We start from the raw sequence: 26,199 nt of genomic DNA, 5'->3' as shown, positions 1-26,199 counted from the left end.
AAAATGTTTTTTAATGTATTAATAAAATTAATTTTAAAATCTTGATTTTAAGGATGATGACCTTTCATATGCTTCTGTTTGTGTTGATTGTAAGCCAAATGTTATCTAAGTACAAGTCTATTACAACAACTTGTCCAATAACCTATGTACCATTTTTTGCAGTCACAGCAGCCTCCAATGGAGCCTCCTGACACAAAATATAACCATCATCTAAAAAGAACAGTATTTACCACATCCCACCCAAAGGCGTGTTAGGTTACAAAAAACCCCCTGTAGAAACGGTTTACACAGGATGTACTGGGACCTTATGGTGAGTTCAGAACATGCTTTCCCTAAATTGAGTTAGTACCTTCCCATAGTAGAAAATTTTAAAATTACTTTTGGTGATCAAATTTTACTTTTATTTTTAGACTACCTTCACCTAACCTGCTTTATTGTCTTATTTTGTCTTTCATGTTTATCATGCAAATTCGCTCACATTACAGTTGAAATGACAGATATTGGAGCTTTCTAAAAAGGTCTCTAAAATTTTTCTAGCTCTAATACTTTTTGAGATATCTTATTTCAAAGTATTGCTGTAAAATCATCTTTTACACAGCAAAAAATTGAAATATAAAATTAGTTATTTTAGAGTAAATTACATGTGTCTTCATATAAATCTCTCTAATTTTGCTCCAAATTGACCAAATTTGACAATTAAGGTGCCTAAAACTATCTACATTCAATGGAAAATCCAATTACATAGTTTTTAAGACTATAAAAGCCAATAGGAGTATGCTGAAGTGATTTTTAAAAATGCTAAGGGAAAAAATATTTCATGTTTTTTTAAATGAATTGAAATTTAATCGACTTTAGCAAGGATTTTACGGTAAGTTATGGTGTATAAAGTTGTCACTTTGTAATTAAAATCCAATAAAACACAATCATATGATATTTTGAACCAATAGAAACATATCTTAAGAAATATAGACATAAACATTAAATATAAACCAAAAATTGGTTTGTATTTTAAGCATTTCCAAGCAGTTTACAAATGTAATCTACTAATTCTAGCAATTTTTTCTAAGAATAGTTGATTGGTCTTTTAAATTTTTATAACCTTATGAAACAAAATTAGTTTTTGCCACCTTAACTAAGAAAACATACTAATTAAAAGACTTTAATGGATGATCTCACATATAATAAAAGAAACAATTTATTCTTAGACAACATTTTTTTGTTAATATACACTATTAAGTACTCTAAACTAGTACGGAGATATTAAAAAATATTAAATCATAATTAATTCTGAGTTTCTTGTACCTTCAAACACCTTTTACATTATTAAGAATGCCTTATAAGTGATTTTTGATTAAAATTAAATTTCATTTGTTTCTTTGATATTACATTTTAGCCTTCTTCTGTTGACTTATAAAGTCTCAAAGGTGTGGATTTGGATTGTCCATTGAATGTAGATAGTTTTAGGCACCTTAACTGTCAAATTTGGTCAATTTGGAGCAAAATTAGAGAGATTTATATGAAGACACATGTAATTTACTCTAAAATAACTAATTTTATATTTCAATTTTTTGCTGTGTAAAAGATGATTTTACAGCAATACTTTGAAATAAGATATCTCAAAAAGTATTAGAGCTAGAAAAATTTTAGAGACCTTTTTAGAAAGCTCCAATATCTGTTATTTCAACTGTAATGTGAGCGAATTTGCATGATAAACATGAAAGACAAAATAAGACAATAAAGCAGGTTAGGTGAAGGTAGTTTAAAAATAAAAGTAAAATTTGATCACCAAAAGTAATTTTAAAATTTTCTACTATGGGAAGGTACTAACTCAATTTAGGGAAAGCATGTTCTGAACTCACCATAAGGTCCCAGTACATCCTGTGTAAACCGTTTCCACGGGGGGTTTTTTGTAACCTAACACGCCTTCGGGTGGGATGTGTTACCTTATGAATTTGAGTGATTTAAATTGCAATTTTTTTCTTTTTGAATACTGCTTGGCTTGAGGATGCTATGACTACAAAAATTGGACCATAGTTCAATGTATAAATTGTCATCATGGGCATGCACTCTGATAACATTTGGCTCACCATCACCACCAGTAGGAGCACCTTAAAGGCCATTATCCTCAAAATCAAGATTTTAAAATGGATTTTTTAACACATCAAAAAACATTTTTGTATACTTTTGTGGGTAATTTATATCTTTAACATGTATTTAGCTTCATCCATAAAACTGGGGTTCAGCAGCTTTCCTCTAAAGTGATAATGGTCAAATTTCTTTTTTTTAAATATTTCTTATTTATAAAAATCATTAATTTCTACCTTATACTGTTTTTCATAATAATCAATGCGTAAATCCCTTATAAAATTGTTATTTTATCATAATCAATCTCTAAAAGAGGAGAAAAATTGCAAAATAAATGTTTTCCCATTGATTTTCTTTGGATTTGCATAATGAAGTGGATCAGTAAAAAATAAAAAAATATAGTTTTTGATTGATACATAAGCATTTTACTCTAAACAGAATCTTTTTCTTTTATCATACGTGTTGCTTAAACAAATAGAAACAAAGTACTGTATAGCTGTACACTGATGGACTACCATAGACAAAATATCCAGGAAATCGTAAATTGCATAATGAAGTGGTTCAGGGTTTATTTAGTAATTATAAATTCTAAACAGACCAAAACGAGAAAAAAAAATAGGTTAGGTTTTTTTTCAGTTGTACTTGTTTAGGTTGACATAAAAAAAGCAGTCAAACTCCAAAAGCCTTTTGTGAACTGGGCTATGAAGTTTTTTATTTACATCCATTAAACAGAAAATAGAACTTGTAGATTAACTCACCAGCTAGAACCATGTTATAAGGCTGTTTCATTAATGCCATCTTAGGATGCATATTCTTATGTTAAGGTTTCACTGCCAAGGATTATGCAATTGAAAGAGTACATGAATATCTCAGACTAATTGGTAAGTTATAAAAAAAATCAAAATGTTAATAATAAAAGTTCATTGAGGTTGGGGAGGGCAAAACCTTTAAGTTTGTCCTATTGGGGGTTGGAGGGAGTTAAAGGGTTGTTAATCAAAACGAATTTATGTGTCCCCTTTGACCAAGGGGCCAAGAATTATATTCTAAGTTTTACACCAAAAATTTTGTTCTTATCCCATTTAAAAAATAATTGGGGTAATCATAATTTTACCCTTTTAGTGATTTTACTGTAATTTTAGATATCTCAAAAGTTTGCAGACGTTTTTTTTTAGCTGCTAGAAAGCTCATAAGCTGTCATTGGAATATAGTTGTATGGAACTTTACTAATTAACCCTTAACAGTTTGGGGGTGGGGGATGATTAATACACCCCCCTCCCCTTCAGATTTTTCTCACATTTTCTGTTTGTGAAAGATAGAGAGCCATTACTAAGTGACTTTTTATAAAATTTAAAATATGGGTATGACACATAACTGGCAGTTTGATTTTTTTTAAATAACTCCGTCTTGGCGGGTACAGGATGTCAGCAAACCTGGCAGGGTCATCCAGGTAAAAAGCAAAAAAAATTTTGACTTAAACTAAGCAGTTTTGATATCAAATTACTAAAATATTCTAAAGTAGTGAATCTTCATATAAAATATAGGTTTTAAAGTCAATTTCAGGTAGAAACTCCAAATTTTATACTTAAGCTTTTCTAATTTGTCTACACAATGTAATGAACTTTTATAAAAATCCCACTGACTGCAAAATTCAAAATGTTTTTCTAGATTCAAAATCAAGAAATTTACAACCAAAATTTTTATGTAAAAAAGGAACTAAAAACACAGGTTGCTAAATAAATGGTTGAAGGAGGTGAAATTTGACATTAACTCAATTATAGTTGGAAATCCATTAGCAAATGGGAGACTTGCCCTTTAAAAAGATAAAAGGGATGAGATAAAAGGGATGCTCTCCCCCCTCACTGATTAAGGTGTGGCAGGAGAGACTGTTAAGGGATATTTTGTTTTTTTCCTTGACATTTATAAAAGTTTTGGTACTTATCATTATCAAATTCAAATTCAGTGAATTTAAATAAGTAATATTATAAAATTATCTATATTATTTTAAGATTTCTTGAAATCAACTAATTATGGAAGAATTGATGAAGTAAAATCATTGCGTGATCTTGGAGTCAAAATTAATCTTATGGATAAATATGGTTTGTATTTCATCTTTATAATAAGACACAACCTTATTATGTTGGACTGGATACATATTTGACCAGATTCCCAACAATAGATATCCGGCCAATTTCTAATGTCTGATATCCAGATATCCTGCAAATTAACAAATAACTGAATATTGATGTTGCAAAAAAAATGTCTTCATAAACAGGTGTTTTATTTATAATACAAAGAAGCTTGATGTCTGTCTGTCCATAAATTGTGACCACCCAGATTTACCACCCTCCTACAATATTCCCTTCAGACGTGTGCCGGTTTGATGCCCTCCACAGACAGAGTAATAAAGAATAAAAAAAAACACCACTTTTCAAGACTTAATCTATTAGGACCGTCACTTCATCAATAAGTTATTCCACCGTAGCACCTTGCTATCATTAGAGACATGCCTGCAGTAAGAGGACACCCTCTGCCAGTCCCTGACAGCTGTACATATATAAAGGGATAAACATACATAAATACAATTATAATAGCACTTACATAGGTCAGTATGACACAATGGCAGATATCAGTCAGATAAGGGAGGGTTGAACTTTCCTTAAATCAAAAAACAAAGTTTACAATGAGCAAACAAATTAATGGTATACAAAAGGACATTTAAAATCAACATAACAGATCAATAAACACATTACAGTTACATTAACTTGCTGCAGAGCTATTCCAAAATTCCCTGAATAGGCTAGCTCCTTACTAGATGTACATCAAAGTTTCCGCCCTGGAAAATTTTTGATAAAATATTTGCCCCCAGCCAAAATGTAGTTGATTTATGAAAAAGAATGGCTCATGCAAAATATTTTTTTTCATAGCAAAAATTGCAACTACACAAGAACTTTTTAAAATCTGCAAAAGACCTGTTTTTAGTGCTTTTTAAAAGCTTTTGTGTGATCTTAATTTTGAAGTTCTAAAAAGTTTCAATTCTAGTGTGTCCATATTAACCTGAAATTTACCCAAAAAGATGTAGCAAGTAATCTTCCAAAGTCCGTCTTTAAAAATATTATTTTCTTTATAGTAAATTATTTTTGTTTGAATTATTCTATAGACTTTCATAATGATTAAATCCTTACTGCTTTACAATCCATAGACAAAAAAGAAAGAATTAAACAAAGTTTGAGGACATTTCTAGGAAAAAAGTAAACAATTTTGATTTTCATTTACTACAAAATAAGTTCAGTAACCCACCCACCTAAAATTATATTACAGGCAGTCTTCTTACTGCATCCAAAGAAGGCCTGCTAGAAATTGTCGAGTTCTATGTTAACAATGGTGAAGATGTCAATGCTTATGATAAAGAAGGTAACATTATTCTTTTTAGCTCCTTCAAACAAAGTACCCTTTTGAGCACTGATAATCCCCGTCTTATTTTTAATTTTTTGTTTATTACTTTAGGTCAGATAAGCTTAGGTTATATGAGGTAATGGGTAGGCCTGCAGAGTTCCCCACCAATAAATATTTTCAATTAATCTAAAAAACAAGGAACAAATCTACTATACAAACAGTGGCAGTTGGTTTTCATGTATTTTTTCCATAGGGAATTTCCTCCATCTTAAATTTTTCTAATAGATTTATGCTACTTATTAACAATTGTAATACAAATCCAGGGTATTTAGGTTTTGAATTTTGAAATACGTTTTGATTTTTAAGTTTAAATAATTAAAGACAATTAACTATCATATTATTTCTCCAGACACAGATATAAATGGAACAATTCATGGTTCTTGTATTTACTAATTTCTGTGCTGTTTTTTCTAAATAACAAAGTAAAAATTTGTGATTATGTTTAAACAAAAGATTTCAAATATCAAAATTTAATGTAGTGAATAGGAAATCAGTTTGAAGTTCTTTCATTATTTCTATGTTAAAATCATTAACCATTAACTGTCGGGCACCTTGCTGCACCTTAATTGGCTGGGGGGGAAGGGGGAAAGGAAGATGTGTGTCAACGCCTCTCCCTATTATCTCAGCTCCTACATGTATATGAGCTAGAGGGCTAAAAAATTTGTTCATGTTTTCTGCATGATAATGAATTTTCGACCTTAAGTAAGTCAATCTTTATTCAATCTTTATAACTGAATATTATTGTTGTTATTATCTATCTGCTTTAACTAAAACTAACTTTCTATCCTAATTTGTAGGTAAAACTATCCTTACTTAGGAACACCTATCTTTTAAAAACTTCTTCTCTTATCTTATGCTTATTAAAAATAAAAAATCTGTTTATATATCTATCTATTTATTCTTGTAATTAAAAATAAACACTGAATACTAAACCTAATCTATATATATCTAGATAGGACAAGTCTGATGTATGCATCATGGAAGGGCCACCTTGATGTTGTCAGATTTCTTTTGGATAGTGGAGCAGATATCCATGCTAAGGATAAGTATGGTAAGTAAGTTTAGATATCTTTATGTTATATTTGTTATTAAATCTTTTAAACTTAAAATATTATTGTTGTTATTATCTATTTGCTTTAACTAAAGGTAACTTTCTATCCTAATTTGTAGGTATACTTATCTATAGATTGGAATATATATATTTTAAAACTTTCTCTATTTATCTTATGCTTATTAGGCCAACAAGATCATAAATGATTTATGATATCATTATCAAAACCTAAATATCTGTTTATATATCTATCTATCTATTCTTGTAATTGAAAATAAACACTGTATACTAAACCTAATCTATATATATCTAGGGGTGACAAGTTTGATGTATGCATCAAGGGATGGCCACCTTGATGTTGTCAGAGCTCTTGTGGATAGAGGAGTAGATATCCATGCCAAGGATAATATTGGTAAGTTAGTTTAGATATCTTTATGTTAAACAGTCATGATTTCTTATTCAATCTTTTAAACTTAAAATATTATTGTTGCTTTATCTATTTTCTTTAGGTAAAACTATCTTTCTATCCTAATTTGTATGTATACCTATCTATAGATTGGAATATATATATTTTAAAACTTTCTCTATTTATCTTATGCTTATTAGGCCAACAAGATAATAAATGATTTATGATATCATTATCAAAACCTAAATATCTGTTTATATATCTATCTATCTATTCTTGTAATTGAAAATAAACACTGTATACTAAACCTAATCTATATATATATCTAGGGTGGACAAGTCTGATATATGCATCAAAGTATGGTCACCTTGATGTGGTCAGATTTCTTTTGGATAGTGGAGCAGATATCCAGGCTAAGAGTTACAAGGGTAAGTAAGTTTAGATATTTTTATGTTATTTTTGTTATTAAATCTTTTAAACTTAAAATATCATTGTTGTTATTATCTATCTGCTTTAGAAAAAAATATCTTTCTACCCTAATTTGTAGGTATACCTATCTATTGGAATATTTATATTTTGAAAACTTCTTCTATCTTATGCTCATATATGCTAAATACAAAATGATTTATTATATCATTATCAAAAATCTTTATATCTGTTTATATATCTATCTATTTATTCTTGTAATTAAAAATAAATACTGTATACTAAATCTAATCTATATATATCTAGGGGTGACAAGTTTGATATATGCATCACAGGAAGGCCACCTTGATGTTGTCAGATTTCTTGTGGATAGAGGAGCAGACATCCATGCTAAGGATATGTGGGGTAAGTTAGTTTAGATATTTTTATTAAATATGGTCATAATTTGTCATATAATCTCTTAAGCAAATAACATTAACGTTATAATCTATCTACTTTTGCTAAAACTATTTTTCTATCATAATTTGTAGGTATACTTATCTATACATTGGAATATATATATTTTAAAAACTTTTTCTATATATCTTATGCTTATTAGGCCAACCTATTTTATGTAAGTATACCTTATTACTAAATGATTTATGATATCATTATCAAAAATCTTTAAATCTGTTTATATATCTAACATTTTATTCTTAAAATTAAAAATAAACACTGTATACTAAACCTAATCTATATATATTTAGGGTGGACAAGTCTGATGTATGCATCAAGGTCGGGCCACCTTGATGTGGTCAGAGCTCTTGTGGATAGAGGAGCAGATGTTCATGCTAAGAGTGACAATGGTAAGTAAGTTTAGATATTATTATGTTATATTTGTTATTCAATCTATTAAACTTAAAATATTATTGTTGTTATTTTCTATCTACTTTAGAGAAAACTTTCTATCCTAATTTGTAGGTATAACTATCCTTACATAGGAGTACCTATCTTTTAAAAACTTCTTCTATGTATCTTATGCTTATTAGGTTAATTTATTTTATATAGTTATAATTTCATACTAAATGATTTATGATATCTTTATCAAAAATCTAAAAATCTAACAATCTATTCTTGTAATTAAAAATAAACACTGAATACTAAAGCTAATCTATATATATCTAGGGTGGACAAGTCTGATATTTGCATCAAGCAATGGCCACCTTGATGTGGTCAGATATCTTGTGGATAGAGGAGCAGACATCCATGCTAAGGATAAGTGGGGTAAGTTAGTTTAGATATCTTTATTTATATTTGTTATTCAATCTTTTAAACTTAAAATATTATTGTTGTTATTATCTATCTGCTTTAGATAAAACTATCTTTCTACCCTAATTTGTAGGTATACCTATCTATAGATTGGAATATATATATTTTTAAAACTTCTTCTATGTATCTTATGCTTATTAGGCCAACCTATTTTATAAAATTATACCTAGATAATAAATGATTTAAGATATCATTATCAAACCTATATATCTGTTTATCTATCTATCTATCTATACTTGTAATTAGGAATGAACACTGTATACTAAACCTAATCTATATATATCTAGGGTGGGCAAGTCTGATAGTGGCATCAAAGAATGGACACCTAGATGTGGTCAGATTTCTTGTGAATAGTGGAGCAGATATCCATGCTAAGAATAGTGATGGTAAGATAATTTTATATTTTCATGCTATATGGTTATGCTTTGTTATATTATATATCTTTTAAATATAAGAAATTATTGTTGTCATTATTTATCTACTTTAGCTTAAAGTATCCTTCCACCCTTAATTGTAGGTATAACTATCCTTACATAGGAGTAATTATCTTTTGAAAACTTCTTCTATGCATCTTATGCTTATTAGGCCAACCTATTTTATATATTTATACCTGAATACTATTAGATTAAATAAATAATACTACAAAAATCTATATTTATGTCTATTAGCCTGTCCCTGATTTCAAATTTTTGTTAAAATTTTGGTGCTCAATTTTAAATGGCAAAAATTTAAATAAACACTCTTTTTTTAATGCTAGGATGGTAATAATTGTATCCTTAGCCTTGAAAGTTCTCTTTACACATTCTCTTGGGAAATAGTCTATTGAAGTAATTTTAATTTAAGGTAATACTGCCCTGGATTTGGCAATTGAAAAAGGACGTACTCTAGTGGTAGAATATCTAAAACAAAAAGGTAAGTTATTTAATTTATTGTTACTAAGTAGTTGGATGTCAATGTTTATTGGGATCAATAAAACAAAATGTATTTATATGTATAGTGTCCAATAAGTTTAATAGAAAAGCCATAATTAAGTGTTAAGGGAAGAGCTGTATAATTTTTATAAGAAGAAAAAGGGCGGAATTTTTTTTATTAAATAAAAAAGTGCAAAGTCTAATGGAATGAACTTTATCTATTTTCTCATTTTGTTTATATCCCATATAACACCCACTCTTAAAAAATATTCTAACATATTTCAAGTTACAGAAGATGATGTCAACAATACAATATATTTTAGGAGCAAAGAGATGGAGAGAGATCTAATGATACTTCTATGACACCTAAAACAGGTCAGCTTAAAATCTAAGCAAAGATGACAATATCCATAAGTAGCAAAGGTCATAAATATAAAGGAATTTAAAAAGTTAAGTTTATTAAGACAGATGGTTGTACAAAAATTAGATGGGCAGCTGGTCTAAGTAAGTTGTAGGGTTAAGTTCAATGTTGAAATTATTTATCTATTAACTACCTTTCTATAGGAATTACTATACATTGTGATAACACCTATCTACAGTCTATAAGTTTTTTTTATATATTCCATCATGTATCATATCTCTGTCAAAAATGCTTTCAAAACAGACCTTTTTTGACCTAAGATACTAAAACAGTTGCTTTATCAGCCCATGTAATTAGTTTTGTAATATCTGTCTATTGCATGGAAAACTAATGATAATACTAAATATATCTATTTATCTCCCTTTTAATTTATCAATTTAACTAGGTATTTCTATACATTGTGATAATATCTATCTATCTATTTATCTTTCTATCTAATTTATAATATATCAGTTTATCTAGGTATTTCTATACATTGTTATAATATCTATTTATATATATATTTATCTTTCTATCTCCCTTTGAATATATCAGTTTATCTAGGTATTTCGAAACATAGTGAAAAAATCTATCTATATATATTATCTTTCTATCTCCCTTTTAATATATCAGTTTATCTAGGTATTTCTATACTTTGTGATAATATCTATCTATATATATATTTATCTTTCTATCTCCCTTTTAATATATTAGTTTATCTAGGTATTTCTATACTTTGTGAGAACATCTATCTATCATTCTATATAGTTTAGAGTGTGGAGCGATCAACATCTCTCTCTCTCCTGCCCATGTATATGTACTAGCGGTACAATACACACCCCCACTCTTTACTAATTCCCCTTTACCCCACGTCCGTGGTCCCTCCGCGTGTTGGTATAGGGAAGACATGGTAGCCAAGGGCAAAACTCGCATTTAGTTTTGGCACCATGTTTTACACCGCCGTCTAGGTCAAATCGGCGTTGTAAAGACCGTTTTCTATGCTATCTAGTGAATTATCGCCTAAATTGTGAATTTGAAATATGAACTTTGAAAACCGCTAAATTATAGTCTATTTCTTATCTTGGCCACCACGCTTGAGGGCCAAATCGGTGTAACCCTCTCATTGGCTGACTAATAAGTCGTCATCACAACAAACACTACTATTGGCTGTTATCATAAATTCCTCGCCTCTCATTGGCTAGCCACCGCAAACACCATCTTCCATATTGTTTATGTGGAGTCACTTAGCCAAAAATGTTACCGGAACAAACTACCCCTGATTTTTGGAAGCAGATGGAAGTTATTTTTGACAAAAAATTCGAGGAATACGATAACCACAAGGCCAAGGTAAGACACGAAAAAGTTCTTAACACTATTTCGACGCAAAATATAGAAATAGACGCGGTAAAAAAACAATTTTCAGACTTAAGTGAAAAAATCTCCGTCCTAGAACAAATTGATAGTTTTAAAGACGCTCAAATTTCGGCGGTTACCCTAAAAGCGATAAAAGATAGCATAGCGGTCCTTGAGAGAAAATTTGAAACACAAGCAACTCTCGATAACAATTTTAAACGTTATCAAATGTTTCAGAACTCCTGCAGAGAACAAAGAAGCCGCAGTTGGAGTATCCGCATCTCCAACTTCCAGTCGCCACACTGCCGCGAAAAAATCACGATGTTCAAAATATACAATACGTTGATTCTGCCCACCTTGAAAGCTGCCCACTGTAACGGCCTGCTCGATTTTGTCCCCCAGTACTGGGGCGACGTCATCGAGTACGCCCATCACCTCCCCTACAATCCTAAGAGGAAGGAAATACCTCAGGCGATATTCAGGTTCCACTCACGCGTCTACATGACGGCCTTTATGATCTCCAAAAGGCCGATCCTCGAGGATTACGCAGCTAAGCTCAACCAATACAAATCTGCCAGCCAAAGCGTGTCGCCCGCCCCCTTCTACCCTGGCAGGATGCTGAAGATTCGGTATGATGCAACGAGGATGAACAAGAACATCCAGACATTCCTCCACTCCACCAAGCTGGTCGCCCGCACGAAAATTTTGGGTGAGACCATTGCCTTTCAGATCATCAATGGATCCAAATGGCAAAAGGTGCTTAATCCATACTCAAACACGTTGATTGGTATGACAAAGCCGATACCGGGCACAGAGATGCTCTTCAGCACCTCCTTGATTGAGCCCCCCTTGGCCAGATTTAACAAGACACCTTATACAGATAGAGGTAAACTTTTCCCCAACTCTGACTTCTGCAATCCCCTCATCACTGAGGACGATTTCGAGGACCTTGAACCTCCCCCAGATGCCAACGACAAGGACGAATTCCCTCCACTGGATTCTACAGCCCCCGCCCCACCCCCCGACGCGGCAGCAGCCGCTGCCGTTGTCCCTGAGGGCGTGGAAGTGAGCGGGAACGAGGATGACCAGAGCGGAGCCTCAGAGGAGCCCCAGCAGTCCCCAGCAGCCGCGTCCTCCCCAACACTGGCAGCCCCGCCAGCGATGACGGCGCCAACGGCAGCAGCTCCAGCGACCCGCCCAGCATCCAGAGCAGAACTGCAGCAGCAGCAAAAGTTTCTTCCAGCCAGAACTGCTAAAAAAGTCAATGACAGTAAGATAAACAATAGATAGTTACTTATATTAAACCTTTCTGGCATTTTTCTGGCATAAATATTGGATATATATTGGATGTATATATAGCGGATGTTCTCACTAACTAACAACTATTAACTATTAATTGATTAATTAATCTTAATTTTTGTTCTGTTAAACGTCTAAAAAGATATATATATATAAGCAGATGTCCACACCTATCAACTATATTAATTAATATTAATCTTAGTTCTGATAAACGTCTATTATAAAAATAATTGTTGTCTATAATTTAAGAAAAATTAACATAATTTTCTCTACCTACCTACCCTCAAATAAACTTAACTTAACTTATAATGTAATGATTCAAATGAGGGGGGGGGGAAGTAAAGTAAAGGGTGGAGGGATATATCTCTCTACTAAATGTTTTATCGATATCAACAATATTGTAAATATAATATTTATTGTGTTTTATGTATGCTAACTTATATTGTTTTTCATGATTCCGGTGGAACACCTGTCATAGCAGTATATTTAGCATACTTAGTATATATTTATTTATTCATGTGTCTTCAATGTAATGCACAACTATGTTATTACAACTATGTTTTTCTAAGCTCAGGAACGACTTGGTAAGCGCCGTGACAATCAACGGTTCAACAACCCCGGCTGGGGTTAAGCCATCCACTCGCACCTAAGCTTGCTCAGAGTTCAATTCTTTCTTAAAAAATCATGCAGCAAATGAATAAAATGTAGGTGAACGGGGAGGAGTGTTCACTACAGCCCTGAGCTAGGTTCATATGTTTTTATGTTTTTAAACTTGTAATCAAAATCCTAATAAGTTGCGATATAATAAATCAATATTATTGTACCTGTAATATGATGAAGGAGATATAAAATGAAATATAAATATGTAATCTTTTCAGGAAGAAATCATAGTATTTTCTTTGATTATATGCAATCTCTTTCAGGAAGAAATCTATAGTAAAAATTGTAACTTACTAGTAATCGCCCTATATTATATGCACCTTAGAGGAAATAAATTCTATTCTATTCTATTCTATATCTTTTAATATTATCCAGATAGGGGCTATTTCCACAAGTCCCTAAAGTTTTATGATATTGTTTTCTTATTTGCTGGCTGAACAACTTTAGGGACTTTCATAGTAATTTTTAATTTGTAATTTCATTAAGTTTAGTGTCCAAACGTTTCAACCAATAATTATTATCTACAGAAGGGGTAATTCTGTTTTCATCAGTTGGGATTTAGGTACTTCAACTTTCAGCCATTGTCTTATCCCTTTAGATCCCTGAATATTCCCTCATTTATGATTCCCTTCTTATTCTAGTGTCATATATTTATGTTGTGATGTCATATATTTAAGTTTACAGACCATATGTTAATTGTTACTCTTAATTGCTCTTTAATTGCTCTCAGAAAGAATAAAGAGAAAATATATTTAAGTCAGTTGATATTGAGAGTCCTAACACAGAACATTATCTGGTTTGGGTTCGAGTCTTTATTAAGACCAATACAGCTATTTACAGACATCCTACTACTTTAGATAGTTTGCATAGGCAGATATTCTGCCCCTTCAAAGTGCATAGTTAATTAATACGTTGTATTAATTAAACAGACAGTCATCCTGTTGTTTGGTGTCCTGATATACAGACAGACATCCTGCTACTTCAGAACTATCCAGCTTTGAATAATCAGTAGTTTTGACTTATTAACATATTTAATCATTTCTAAATATAGTATCAATATATAATCTTATTTACTCAAAAACTGCATTTAATCCAATATAATAAATACTTGAAAATCTGTTTGCATTTTGAATTGAACATTAAGTCTACTCTATCATTAGCTTATGCTGTTTGTCTATATCACATTTGGCGCAGTCTTATTGTGCTACGTGTTATTTAGACCTGCTGCTGAGTTAAGGGTGGGGGAAGTGGTGTTTAATTTGAAGTCACTCACTTTTTGAGATATTTTTTTATCTCGGATTTTTCACAGTTTTGTTTTAATTTTTATATTTCTAACTTGATTTATATTTCAGGTTTCTGTGGAATTTCATTCTTTAACTCTTTTGATCTAAATTTCACGGCGGATCTAGTTCCAGGGCTCGGATATGGCTGATGGAGAAAAAGGAGAGCGGGGTAAAACTGAAGGCAAGCGTGGACGGCCGCCTAAACGTCCTCGGGAGAATGACAGTCAGGATGATGATGGAACTCCCGAACATTGGGAGGAGGAGGATGCTGCGGCTGAGGATGCTGGTGCAGGTGCCAATGCGAATGTGGAGTTGGCGTTGGGCGAGGTGGAGAATGACGTTGTGCCTGAAAGCATAAAAAAATATGTTAGGGCAATGTTGCAGGAGCATACGACTGTCAAAGATCAGGTGGATAAGTTAACGGCGGCGAATAAACGGCTGGAGAATAAGGTGAAAGAGTTTAAGAACTCTGATGAGCATAAGAAGTTAGGTTATGATGTTGATTTGGCTACTATTAAGAAAAAGGTGGCGCAATTGCCAGTGGATGGGGATATTAGCGGTTTTTTGTATGAAACAAGTATGGGGGCTAGTGTATCTGCAGTCAAGGCGACGGGGGATGATTCGTTTAATACATCTTTCATTAATCGTTTGAGTGTGGAGGCTAAATTGGATTCTACAAATTTTGAGGCTAAAAGAGGGAAAAGTGCTCCTGGACATTTGAAGTTTTCGCAGATTGAGTTTTTAGGTCCTGTTGGGAATGGAAATTGGATGAATGTTCGTGAGAGTTGTCTGACCGAATATGAAAATCAATTGTTGGATATATTTCCTTTAATTGAGGAAAGGGCTGACGTGCTTAAGGCCTATAAAAAGGTGGCCGGCGGTAGTGTAAGCCAACAGACTGTAGAGGAGCAGTTTAAGGAGTTTTGTCTTGTAAGAGGAGTCAAGTGGGATAGTGATTTTGTGCGGGATGCTCCATTTTGGGATGGAAACATTGATTTTGAGGATTATTTCTTATCCTTATGGAGGGTTGCTAGGTTCGCAAAGTTGGAGGATCCTATGCTTTTCAAGGACATCCTGTACAATAGGATTTTTGAGTGCAAAGGGAAGAAGATGGGGAGGTTGATTACGCCGGAGGCTAATGCTTCCTTAAGTGCTTTAGGTTATTACCTGTTGATAAGAAGGTTGGTGATACCCTTTGCTGATACAGAGTCGGCTACCGAATTCTTTTACGCCCTGAAACAAAAGAGTGGTCAGAATGTGGATGTGTTTTTCAATGCTAAATTGCGTCTGTTTAGGCTTATGCATCCTGGTCAAATTTCTAGACAATCTTGGCGTGATTTCTATAATAATGTGGCTAAGAATTTGCTGTTTTCTGATTTAGCTAGAGATATGGCTAATTTCATTGAATCTATGCATTACCTGGAAGATTACAGTGCTTTCTTGACTTATTTGATTCGCAGAGGTCAGCATTATGTAAGCTGGGCTCGTTCTGGACACGTATCACCTGAAAATGTAACGTCCTGTTATTCTCAGGCTATGGAAGGGTTGAGGCTAGAGGATTCTAGGGAGGTGAAAGCTAGGCCTGTAATCAGTGAAGTGCATGTATCTGATATGGAGGGCAGGACTGAGATTGGCGATAATAATGCGTGGATTGAAGGGGATGATGATATTCCTTGGGATCAGGTTGAGAACGTGATTGGGGCTCTGAATTCGAAGGCTAAAACTATGATTTGTTGGTATTGTGGGAAAAAAGGTCATGTAGTGGCTAGTTGCTGGCAGAAGAGAGATGGCAAGCCGCCAGCTCCTGATTCTCGCATAGGAAAGACCAAAGCTAAGTTTTTCTCAGCCGGTAGCGAAAAGAAAGAGGGTCCTGGAGTGCCTAATAATAGGGTAATACCTGAGCAGTTTCTGAAGAAGACAGTCAATCAGGTGGGGCCTGTTGTGGATAGGTGGGGCAATCAGGTGGGGCCTGTTGTGGATTCTGAAAAGAGCAGAGATGAGAAACAGTATGAGGCTATGATTGCTGACATAGCCAGAAACAATTTCCAGCAATATCCTATGTAATGGATATGATTGATTTGATGTATAAATCTCATTCTAGGATGAAATTTATAGATCGTTCTTTTATTCATATTCATTATATAGGCTATAGTACTGTAAATAGTTAATTTTGCTGTCTTGTATTTACATTATTGCTTTCAACTTTATAAAGCATTACTGTCTTGTTTATTCGTCAGTCAAGGTGTGATCGTGTTAATGAAAACATTATATATATATATTTATATATATATATATATATCTACTATATATTATTTTTTGATAAGTACCTATGCAAGGTTGAATACTTCGAGAGGTACTTACCTGTATATAAAAAAAAAAAAACTTGGAGTGTAGCTGTGTGATGCTGGTAGTTTGGGAGATGTACAGGATTTCATAAATTGAACAGTATGTTGGCGGCTGGTGACAGATGAGGGGCTGACTGCTGTGTAGTGGAATGATGTATATCTAAAATATATGGATATATTAATTATAATGACTAGTGTTTTCAAGAGATTGTGAAGTTTTTGAAGATAACGAAAATGCCTATTTGTGCGGATTTAGAATTTCTTGTGCCTGGGGCTGATATTCCGGTGAAGGAGTTAGGAATTATTGATACAGGAAATAATTTTAATTCTTTGATATCTAGAGAAATTCTTGATAAACATGGAGTTGAGTTTTGTCCTGCTAAATTATCAGCATATTCAGTAGATTTAAAGAAAGTTAATATTATTGGATATGTTGAGTTGAAATTTAGATTTGCTGGAACTCAAGCTGTGTTTACGGAGATATTTTATGTACCTGAGGTGACGAGTAGGTTGGTAAATCTTGGATCTGATTTCCTGAAAAAGAATAAAATTAATATTTGTTTGGATGAAGATAAGTTTGAATTTTGTGGGGAATCTGTTCCTATTAATTCCTGTTTACAGAAACAGGTGGTGGCAGAGATACAGAAAATTCCTATTTTGTCCGGACGAATGAATTCTGAAATTCCATCTAAACCTACCTTGCCAGGGATAAAGGAGGGGGGTGGGTTTGGAGAGTTATATTCAACGAAGTATAATGTGAAGTTGCTGGATAAAACTATTTTTTATCCTGGAGGATCTACCGCTGTGGTGCATGTGACTGGATTAAAGAATGATGGGCTTTGGTACGTGTCCCCTAATTCTTCTAAGATGACAAGTGGCAATGGGATTATGATTATTGAGGGGGTGTATCAGCCACGGAAAGATGGGTCCTGTGTGGTTAATGTGGTTAATGCGTCAATAAAACCTATTACCTTGCTGAGAAATGTGAAGATGGGGCATTGTTTCATCATGGATAATCAAGATGTTACCTGTAATAAAACAATTAATGAATTGGATAAGCCAGAAAAGTTGTCGGGGCAAAAAATGCATGAACGGGTACAGTTTATTATTCAAAAATTGAAGTTAGATGAAAACCAGATGATTAAGGAAAATCCAGAATTGAAACCCAGGATTATTAAAATTTGTTTGGAAAATTTTGATATCTTTTCAATGAATGATTCAGATATTGGTGATTGTAGATTAATGACATATAATATAGAATTGTTACCTGGAGCTAAACCTGTGAAGGCCAGAAATATTCCTTTGAATCCAGAGTACGATGCTAAATTGAAGGAACAGTTGACCAAATGGCTGGATGCTGGCATTATTGAGGAGGGTTTCTCGGATTGGTCCAGTCCTATCTTTGCTGTGAAAAAGAAGGCTGCACCTGGAGCAGAGGCTAAGTTGAGGTTTGTCATCGATTTCCGCAACCTCAACAACGTGACTAAGCGGGTGGCGTGGCCGCTGCCACTGATCTCGGATAATTTGACGAAGCTGGGTTCTGGCAAGGTGTTCAGTACTCTTGATTTGACAGCTGCCTACCATTCGATGACTATGGATGAAGACTCTAAACCGTTAACAGCTTTTAGTGCAGCAAACAGGATGTATTTGTTTAACAGGTTGCCATTTGGGTTGTGTAATGCACCCAGCCTGTTCTGTGCTCTGATGGATAAGGTGCTGTCTATCTTGCCAGGTATGTATGGATTCTGTATCAGCTACTTGGACGATCTGATCGTGTTTTCATCAAGTCCAGAGGAACATGTAGAGCATCTGCAGGCACTGTTTCAAGTTCTTCGGCAGGTCAACCTGAAATTAAATTTAGATAAGTGTGATTTATTGACTAGAGAATGCCATTATTTGGGACATATTATTAGTGCCGATGGATTGAAAATGAATCCTGCATATCTGGAACGGATTAAGGATTGGGGCAAGCCTAGAACAGGGAAGGAGTTGCAGAAATTTTTGGGATTTACTAATTATTACAGAGGATATTTTGCTGATTATGCCAAGAGGTCGTGCATGTTGGATAGTCACAGGAATGACACTATAATAAAGTGGACAGAAGAGTTGAACAGAGTATGGACTGAATTTATGGAAATGTTCAAGACTGAAATGTGTAAAGGCTATCCTCAATGGGATAATCCTAATCTTTTTATTGTGGATGTAGATTATAGTTCTCAGTATTTTGCAGGGATTATTTCGCAAGAACAGGATGGTGTGGAGAGAGTGTTTGGTGTCTGTAGTAAGAAGTGTAATGCTGCAGAACAAAATTATCCTTCCTATAAAGGAGAATTAGGTGCATTAGTATATGCATTAAAGAATTTTTTACACTTTTGTAGGTTTCGTGAGTTTTTGGTTCGGACAGACAGTATTTCACTAGTGCATTATAAACGTTGGGCTAAAGGATCAATAAACGGTGTCACCTATCGATGGATAACTTTCTTGCAAAGTTTTGACTTTACAGTTATCCATCGACAGGGGACTAAGCATGTGAACGTAGATTATTTGTCGAGAACTGAGTTAGATTGTAAGAATCATCGACTGAAGGATTGTCAGGAGTGTAGAGAGACAGATAATAAAATTTTGGATCCTTACCTGGATGATTCACCATTTCTGGATCAAATCTACTCTATTATGCAGGTACATTCTGCAGAGGATGAGGCGGATGTTGAGTTTGTCTGGCAAAGTAGTCTTCAGCAGGACGAGATCTTAAATGAAATAAGGTTATGGATATTGGAAAGGAGACAGTTGTCGTCTTATGAGAGGGCGGAGTTATCGGGCAGAAAAGAACTATTGTACAATCTTATTGGCCACATGTATGTGCTAGAGGGGGTTGTAATTTTCAGACAGCCTTTGGCCGAAGGGGGTTTCGTCGAGAGGCCTGTAGTGCCTCTTTCTTTATACAATGATATATTTGATTCAGCTCATGGTGGATATGGTTCTGGACATAGAGGTGTGCAGGAGACAATACGTAAAATAAATGAGAGATTTTTTATGCCTGGCGTGAACAAGTTTGTGGAATCGAGAATACGAAGTTGTATTACATGTTTGAAAAAGGCTGGAAGTAATCCTAAACATGTTTCACCTATAACTCATTCTGTTCAAAGTAGTGAAGTTTTTGCTAATATGTCCGTAGATCTGGTTGGACCTTGGACTCCATGTTATCATCAGGGACAGACGGTTAAATTTGTCCTAATCATGGTTTGTCTATTTTCTAGATATGTTTTTACATGTCCGTTGGTTGATGCTAAAACTGAAACAACTGTAAAGGCTATATTGGAAAATTTTGTACCTACCTATGGTTTATTTAGAGCTTTGAGATCGGATAGAGGTACAAATTTTACAAGCAATGTGTTTAAAGGCGTGATGAAAGGATTGGGGGTGGATACTGTCCTAATTCCCCCCAGGAATCCAAATTCGAATCCTGTAGAGAGGCAAAATCAAAGTTTGTATGCTGCTTTGAAAGTAGATGAAAATCATGGAACAAAGGACTGGGCTAAAAAATTACCTTTGGCTACGCTAGTGATTAACTGTTCCAAGAGTACTAGAACTGGATATTCTCCATTTTTTCTGGTTTTTGGTCGGCAGCCACGTATTCCTCTCGATTTCCTATCACCAGTTCCGTCTGCTGAATCTTCATCCTCGCGGTCGTATTTGGAATTTCTGAAAAATATGGAGGATGTAATTAAGAGAATTTCTACAAAATCCAAGTTATATTTAGAGGTTCAAAATAAACACAGAGTACAGAGGGAAGCATTAAGAGTTACAGATGTTTGTTATGCTTTCTTTAATATTGTAAAAACTGACGTGTCCAAGAAATTACAGTCTTTCTATGGAGGGCCTTTTATTGTGGTTAAGAAATTTTCGGATGCATTGTATGAGTTGGCACCTTTTGGGAATAATCCCATCAAGAAAAATCAGGTTGTAGCTAGGGATAAAATTCGAAAAATTCATGCTCGAACGGAAGTTCTAGGGGAGGAGGTTAATTTTAACGTTTTTCCTTTACCTGAAATTTGTCCGTCCGATGAGATATTTTTAGAGGTTGACAATATGCCTGTAGAGAAAGAAACTGTAGAGGAGAGAGAGAGTGAAGATGTTGTGTATTTGTCATCTGAAAATGATGGTTTTGGGTTGGCAGAGGAAAGACAGAGTGACGAGATTCAGGAGAAGGAGAGTGAGGTTGAGGTTGATAATGACAGAGTTTCAGAGAATGAGAATAGAGAAATTATACCTGTAGGTGAAGGAGTAGAGGTGGGAGTGACAGATGAATCTGTGGTGCCTGCTCCTGTAGCTGAGGGTAATTTTGACGAGGTTGAGCTTCCATCGGAACAATCGTTTTTGACTACGGCGCCGCCACAATCTTCACCTGAAAAATTAGTTACAATTAAGAAAAGTGGATCACGGGTGGCGAAATATTTATGGGACACTGGGAGGAGGTTAAGATCTCAGGTAGGGGGTCCTGTGGTACATGTTCAGATAGGAACTCGAGGACGGAGAAAGTAGGGAAAGGAGAGCTGATAATAATTATTTTTGAGAAAAAAAAAAATATTATTAAAATACATATAAATATTTTAAAAAAAATATATTATAATAAGAGTTCATGAATTGTTATTTGATTATTTTAATAACAAATATGTGCTGACAAAGCTAGTAGGTAGAAAGTTGCCCTGCAATGAAAGGCTAAATCAGTTGATATTTGCGGGTGAATTGGTGAACAGTTATCAGCTAATAATGTCTGGTCATAATAATAAATTTAGATCAGGTAAATATTTTTTAATTTGGGGATTGTGTTTGTTACCTTGTGGTGCTGATGTGATATCTGTGCAAGTAAAGGAGTGTGTTGGCGACGGTCCTGAGTTGAGGGCTTCAGAATGTACAGTATTTGGTCAGCATGAGTTTAATGGAACAGTCAGCGGTCATCTGTTAAAAAAAGTTGGAGTGAGATTTTTGCCCGCGGTACAATGTCATGTCGACAGAACGGTTCACACCTGGTATTGCGGCAAATATAGCCATCTACATTTAGGGGCACCAGCTGTTGTTAGTAGTGATGAGTTAATTTCTAGTGAAGATTGTAAAAGGATGGAGGAACAGAGGGTGTTAGACATAGATGGACGACGGTTGCCTGTAGCGTTTTATGACCGGTCACTGACTTATTTCATAAATGGTAGCATCCTGTATGATGATATGATGACGTATGGGATTGACCCTCAGTGCAGAGGAGATGGTATTTATTTAAATAATACCTTTGTGCCTAATACTTTTCAAGAAGTTCAGATTACAAGTTATTTGAAAAATATACAAATTTCAATGTTACCTGATAACAGTTGTTTTCTTGAGGACCAGTTCATTGGGGCACACTGTCTGGAGTCTGATCTGCGGCTTGGGCTTGATCGAGTGATAGTTCACAATAGATCACAGGAAGATAGACGTTATTTTAGTTATTTTCGGACTGTTGAAATTGTGAATTTAACTTTGTTTACATTTTCTAATATGGCGGATGATGCTAATAATCAGGGTGGCCAAAGTTGGTTGGCGATTTCTCCACAGTTTTCGTTGGGATTAAAACTGGGGAAAAAAGTGGAGTTTTCTGACTTTCTGACTGATTTGCATTATTTTCATACCAACGTTCCTGATGTAGTTTTGTGGATTACAACTGCTAAAAAGAATTTCTTTCCTTGGATGCGAAAAAAAGAGGAGGATGGTGTTTTATTATTACAGTTAACTTCTTCCTATCATCAAGTGGAAAGGATTTTACAGGCAGAACAGGGGTGTTGGGAGAATAATTTGTTTCATTCCAACATCAAGCAAGTCGGAAATTTGTTGGTACAACATCTGGGGGAGATGGAGCTTGTGTCTGTATGTAAAAAAAGATGGTTGAATGTGACTATAGGAGCAGATTTGCCGTGTTATCTTGGTCATTTTTCTCTGTTTATGGATGATAGAATTGTTGCTGTAGAACCATTCACAAGATTAGTTAAAAATGTTTCCTTGTTAATGGTTGTCGAGTGTAGGAAAAATCCAGTATTCGTGAGAGTTAAACCTGGATTATATCTAGGCAATAAGGGGGCAGGAATGCAGCTGGTTCAGACTAAACGGCTGGAGGATAGTTGGTTGAAGGTACCATTGAATTTTGAGCATCTGCTGGATAAGGGAGAGAAAGGACAGGTGTTGGAGTCTGTGGAAGAGGCTAAACTTTCGGAATTGGCTGCTAATTCAAATGCGTTTGTTGTAGAGGTGACAGAAGATTGGTTTGTACATTTGTATAATTCCTCAATTGATTGGTTGACTAATAGTTGGCAGCATTTTGTTATGGCGGTGATGGGTGCTGCTGGGGTGGTTATTGGATTGCTGTGTGTTGGTTGTCTAGGCAGACTGTGTAATTGCGTCAAATTTTCGCGTTATCGGGAAAACAGTAATTAAAATTTGGCATCCCTGATAAATATAATTTATGTAAAGTATTTCGTTTTGAATGTCGTCTTATATATGAAAAATGTTAAAATATTAAAATATTAAAATGTTAATATTTAATTATTGATTATTATCAGGAAATGGAGATGGAAACGAAAGGCGGTATCAGCGGCCGTCTGCCCCACCTCGGCGGGAGGAGCGTGAACCGTCTGTTGAGATGTTGGAAGCTGGCAGATCTAATCGGCGGCATGTTGTGTATAGAAGAGATGACAGGAGGCAGTATGATGTAGAATCCCCCAGGTATGAGCCTGGATATGATGATGAGGACGATGTTGGCAACGTGAGTCTTGAAGTTGAGCTTGATTCCAGGGATCGTCTGCCCAGTGATCAGAGTGGTTCGGAGATAGACAGTTGGACTGAGCCTACTACGGACAAGCCTGAAAAGGTGGCAGATACTGGTTCTGGTGATGGACGGCGCAGATTTGGTAAGTTTGTGCCAAATCAGGCTGCTGGGTCGGTCAGGTCTAAGGGAGCCAGCAAGGCTTATGATGATGCTGGGGAAGGTACTTCCAGAAGGGGAGCCAGCAATGCTTATAATGATGCTGGGGAAGGTACTTCCAGAAGGGGCGTGGTCAAGCGGCCTGCTGGGGCAGATTCTCTTGGGCCTAAACAAAAGAGGGAGTTACCAGATTTACGTGCTGAGGTTGAGAGAAATAAGGCTGAGCGCAAGAATGACAAACGTGGCTTGGCGCCGCTCAGTGATGAAGATATAGGTAAAATCAGTAATTCTGTTGCTGTGACTCTAAAGCCTATGATTGAGGAAAAAATTCGTGAAGCTGTAAGAGAATCAGTCAAAAGTTTGAACACTGCACATAAACTTTGGCAGACGGACAGTCATAATCGGATTAAAGATATGTTGGCCTCGCATAAGAGGGATCTAATGGACTGTATAAGGAAGGTAGATACAGAGATGCAGCAAATGGTGGCTACTACTGCACAGCAAAAGACTTCTTATATGGTACAAAGTGTACAGACAGCAATGACTGATAATTGGGAAAGTAGTTCAGCCAAGTTGGGACAGCAGGTGAGCCAACAAGTGGAAAGTGTTTTGGCAGGACAGGGAACTAAGGTTCAAGAGGCTATTACTGAGATGGCGAAAAAAGAGGCTGAAGTGCAAAGGCACCTGTCCAATATTTTTAGTGAGCTTAGCGAGATCCGGCGCAGAATAAACAATGACTTACCGGCGGCGTCATATTGGCAGTTGCAGCAGGCTGGAACTTCTGACGGTGCTGGGGCTGGCAACGGAGTGATGATGGTCTCGGGAGGTGTTCAGGTCACTGGTGGCGTTGAGATGGAAGTGGCAATGTCGGCAGATGGGCCAGCGGTTGCTGCAGAGGTGGCTGTTGCGAATGATACCGCCTCAGCGGTAAATGATGCTGTGATGGTGGCTGTAGGAGGGCCTGTAACTGCTGCAGCGAGTAATGCTGTCATAGCGGCAACAGTGGGCGTTTCGGCTGAGGTTGGTGGAGGGGCGCTGAACACTCCTCCTCCAGTGGGTGAAGGAGAGGAAGGACTGGAGGCCGGGGTTAATTTCGATGTAGGTTCACCCAGTGAAGACATTGATCCTAGTTTATTGGATCAACCTGATGGATGGTGAAACCATGCTTAGCTGGATGGTTTCAGAAGGGGGTAAATGTCATATATTTATGTTGTGATGTCATATATTTAAGTTTACAGACCATATGTTAATTGTTACTCTTAATTGCTCTTTAATTGCTCTCAGAAAGAATAAAGAGAAAATATATTTAAGTCAGTTGATATTGAGAGTCCTAACACAGAACATTATCTGGTTTGGGTTCGAGTCTTTATTAAGACCAATACAGCTATTTACAGACATCCTACTACTTTAGATAGTTTGCATAGGCAGATATTCTACCCCTTCAAAGTGCATAGTTAATTAATACGTTGTATTAATTAAACAGACAGTCATCCTGTTGTTTGGTGTCCTGATATACAGACAGACATCCTGCTACTTCAGAACTATCCAGCTTTGAATAATCAGTAGTTTTGACTTATTAACATATTTAATCATTTCTAAATATAGTATCAATATATAATCTTATTTACTCAAAAACTGCATTTAATCCAATATAATAAATACTTGAAAATCTGTTTGCATTTTGAATTGAACATTAAGTCTACTCTATCATTAGCTTATGCTGTTTGTCTATATCACACTAGATATGATTGAGACCACAGCTTTACTGTTTAATGGACATCTATTAAATGAACAACAACAAAATACAATTTTATTTTTATTATGATTCTCATATTTTTCTAAACACACTACCTATTCTTTTAATTTCATTATTTTGAATTTAAAAAATTAAATTACTTTTAAATTTTGCTTAAATGAAATGATTTTGCTTATTAAATAATAACATATTTTTTGTTTAATTTTTAAATAATTGTGCAGTAATAAAATAATTTGCTTTCTTGAATTGATTTTGCTTTAATAAAATGATTTTGCTTTAATAAAATGATTTTGCTTCACTAAAATTATTTTGCTTTTTAAATTTGTAGCATAATTTTGTATTAATAAAATGATTTTGCTTTCTATATTTGTAGCATAATTTTGTATTAATAAAATGATTTTGCTTTTAAACTTGTAACATGATTTTGCAGTAATAAAATAATTTTACTTTAAATTTGTAACATAATTTGCTTTTTAAATTTGTAACATGATTTTGCTTCAATAAAATAATTCTGCAT

The 26,199-nt window shown here is 34.6% G+C and overlaps 1 protein-coding gene across 1 annotated transcript in view; it reads left to right on the top strand.

Moving 5' to 3' along the window:
• Positions 1-7,431, top strand: part of LOC145331348 (uncharacterized) — a 45,952-nt gene extending 38,521 nt beyond the window's left edge. Inside the window, exons 21-26 of the mRNA XM_080175965.1 lie at positions 2,910-2,966; positions 4,092-4,181; positions 5,404-5,496; positions 6,491-6,589; positions 6,903-7,001; positions 7,325-7,431. Of these exons, the coding sequence (XP_080032091.1) occupies positions 2,910-2,966; positions 4,092-4,181; positions 5,404-5,496; positions 6,491-6,589; positions 6,903-7,001; positions 7,325-7,431 (545 nt within the window). The remainder of the gene's footprint in view (positions 1-2,909; positions 2,967-4,091; positions 4,182-5,403; positions 5,497-6,490; positions 6,590-6,902; positions 7,002-7,324) is intronic.
• The last annotated feature ends 18,768 nt before the right edge of the window (positions 7,432-26,199 follow it).

Source organism: Acartia tonsa, chromosome 11 (genome assembly GCF_053477335.1).
Source record: "Acartia tonsa isolate MP-2025a chromosome 11, ASM5347733v1, whole genome shotgun sequence".
Classification (NCBI taxonomy): domain Eukaryota; kingdom Metazoa; phylum Arthropoda; class Copepoda; order Calanoida; family Acartiidae; genus Acartia; species Acartia tonsa.
Note: the sequence above shows the minus strand (reverse complement) of the source record. Positions and strands in the feature narration are given on the sequence as shown.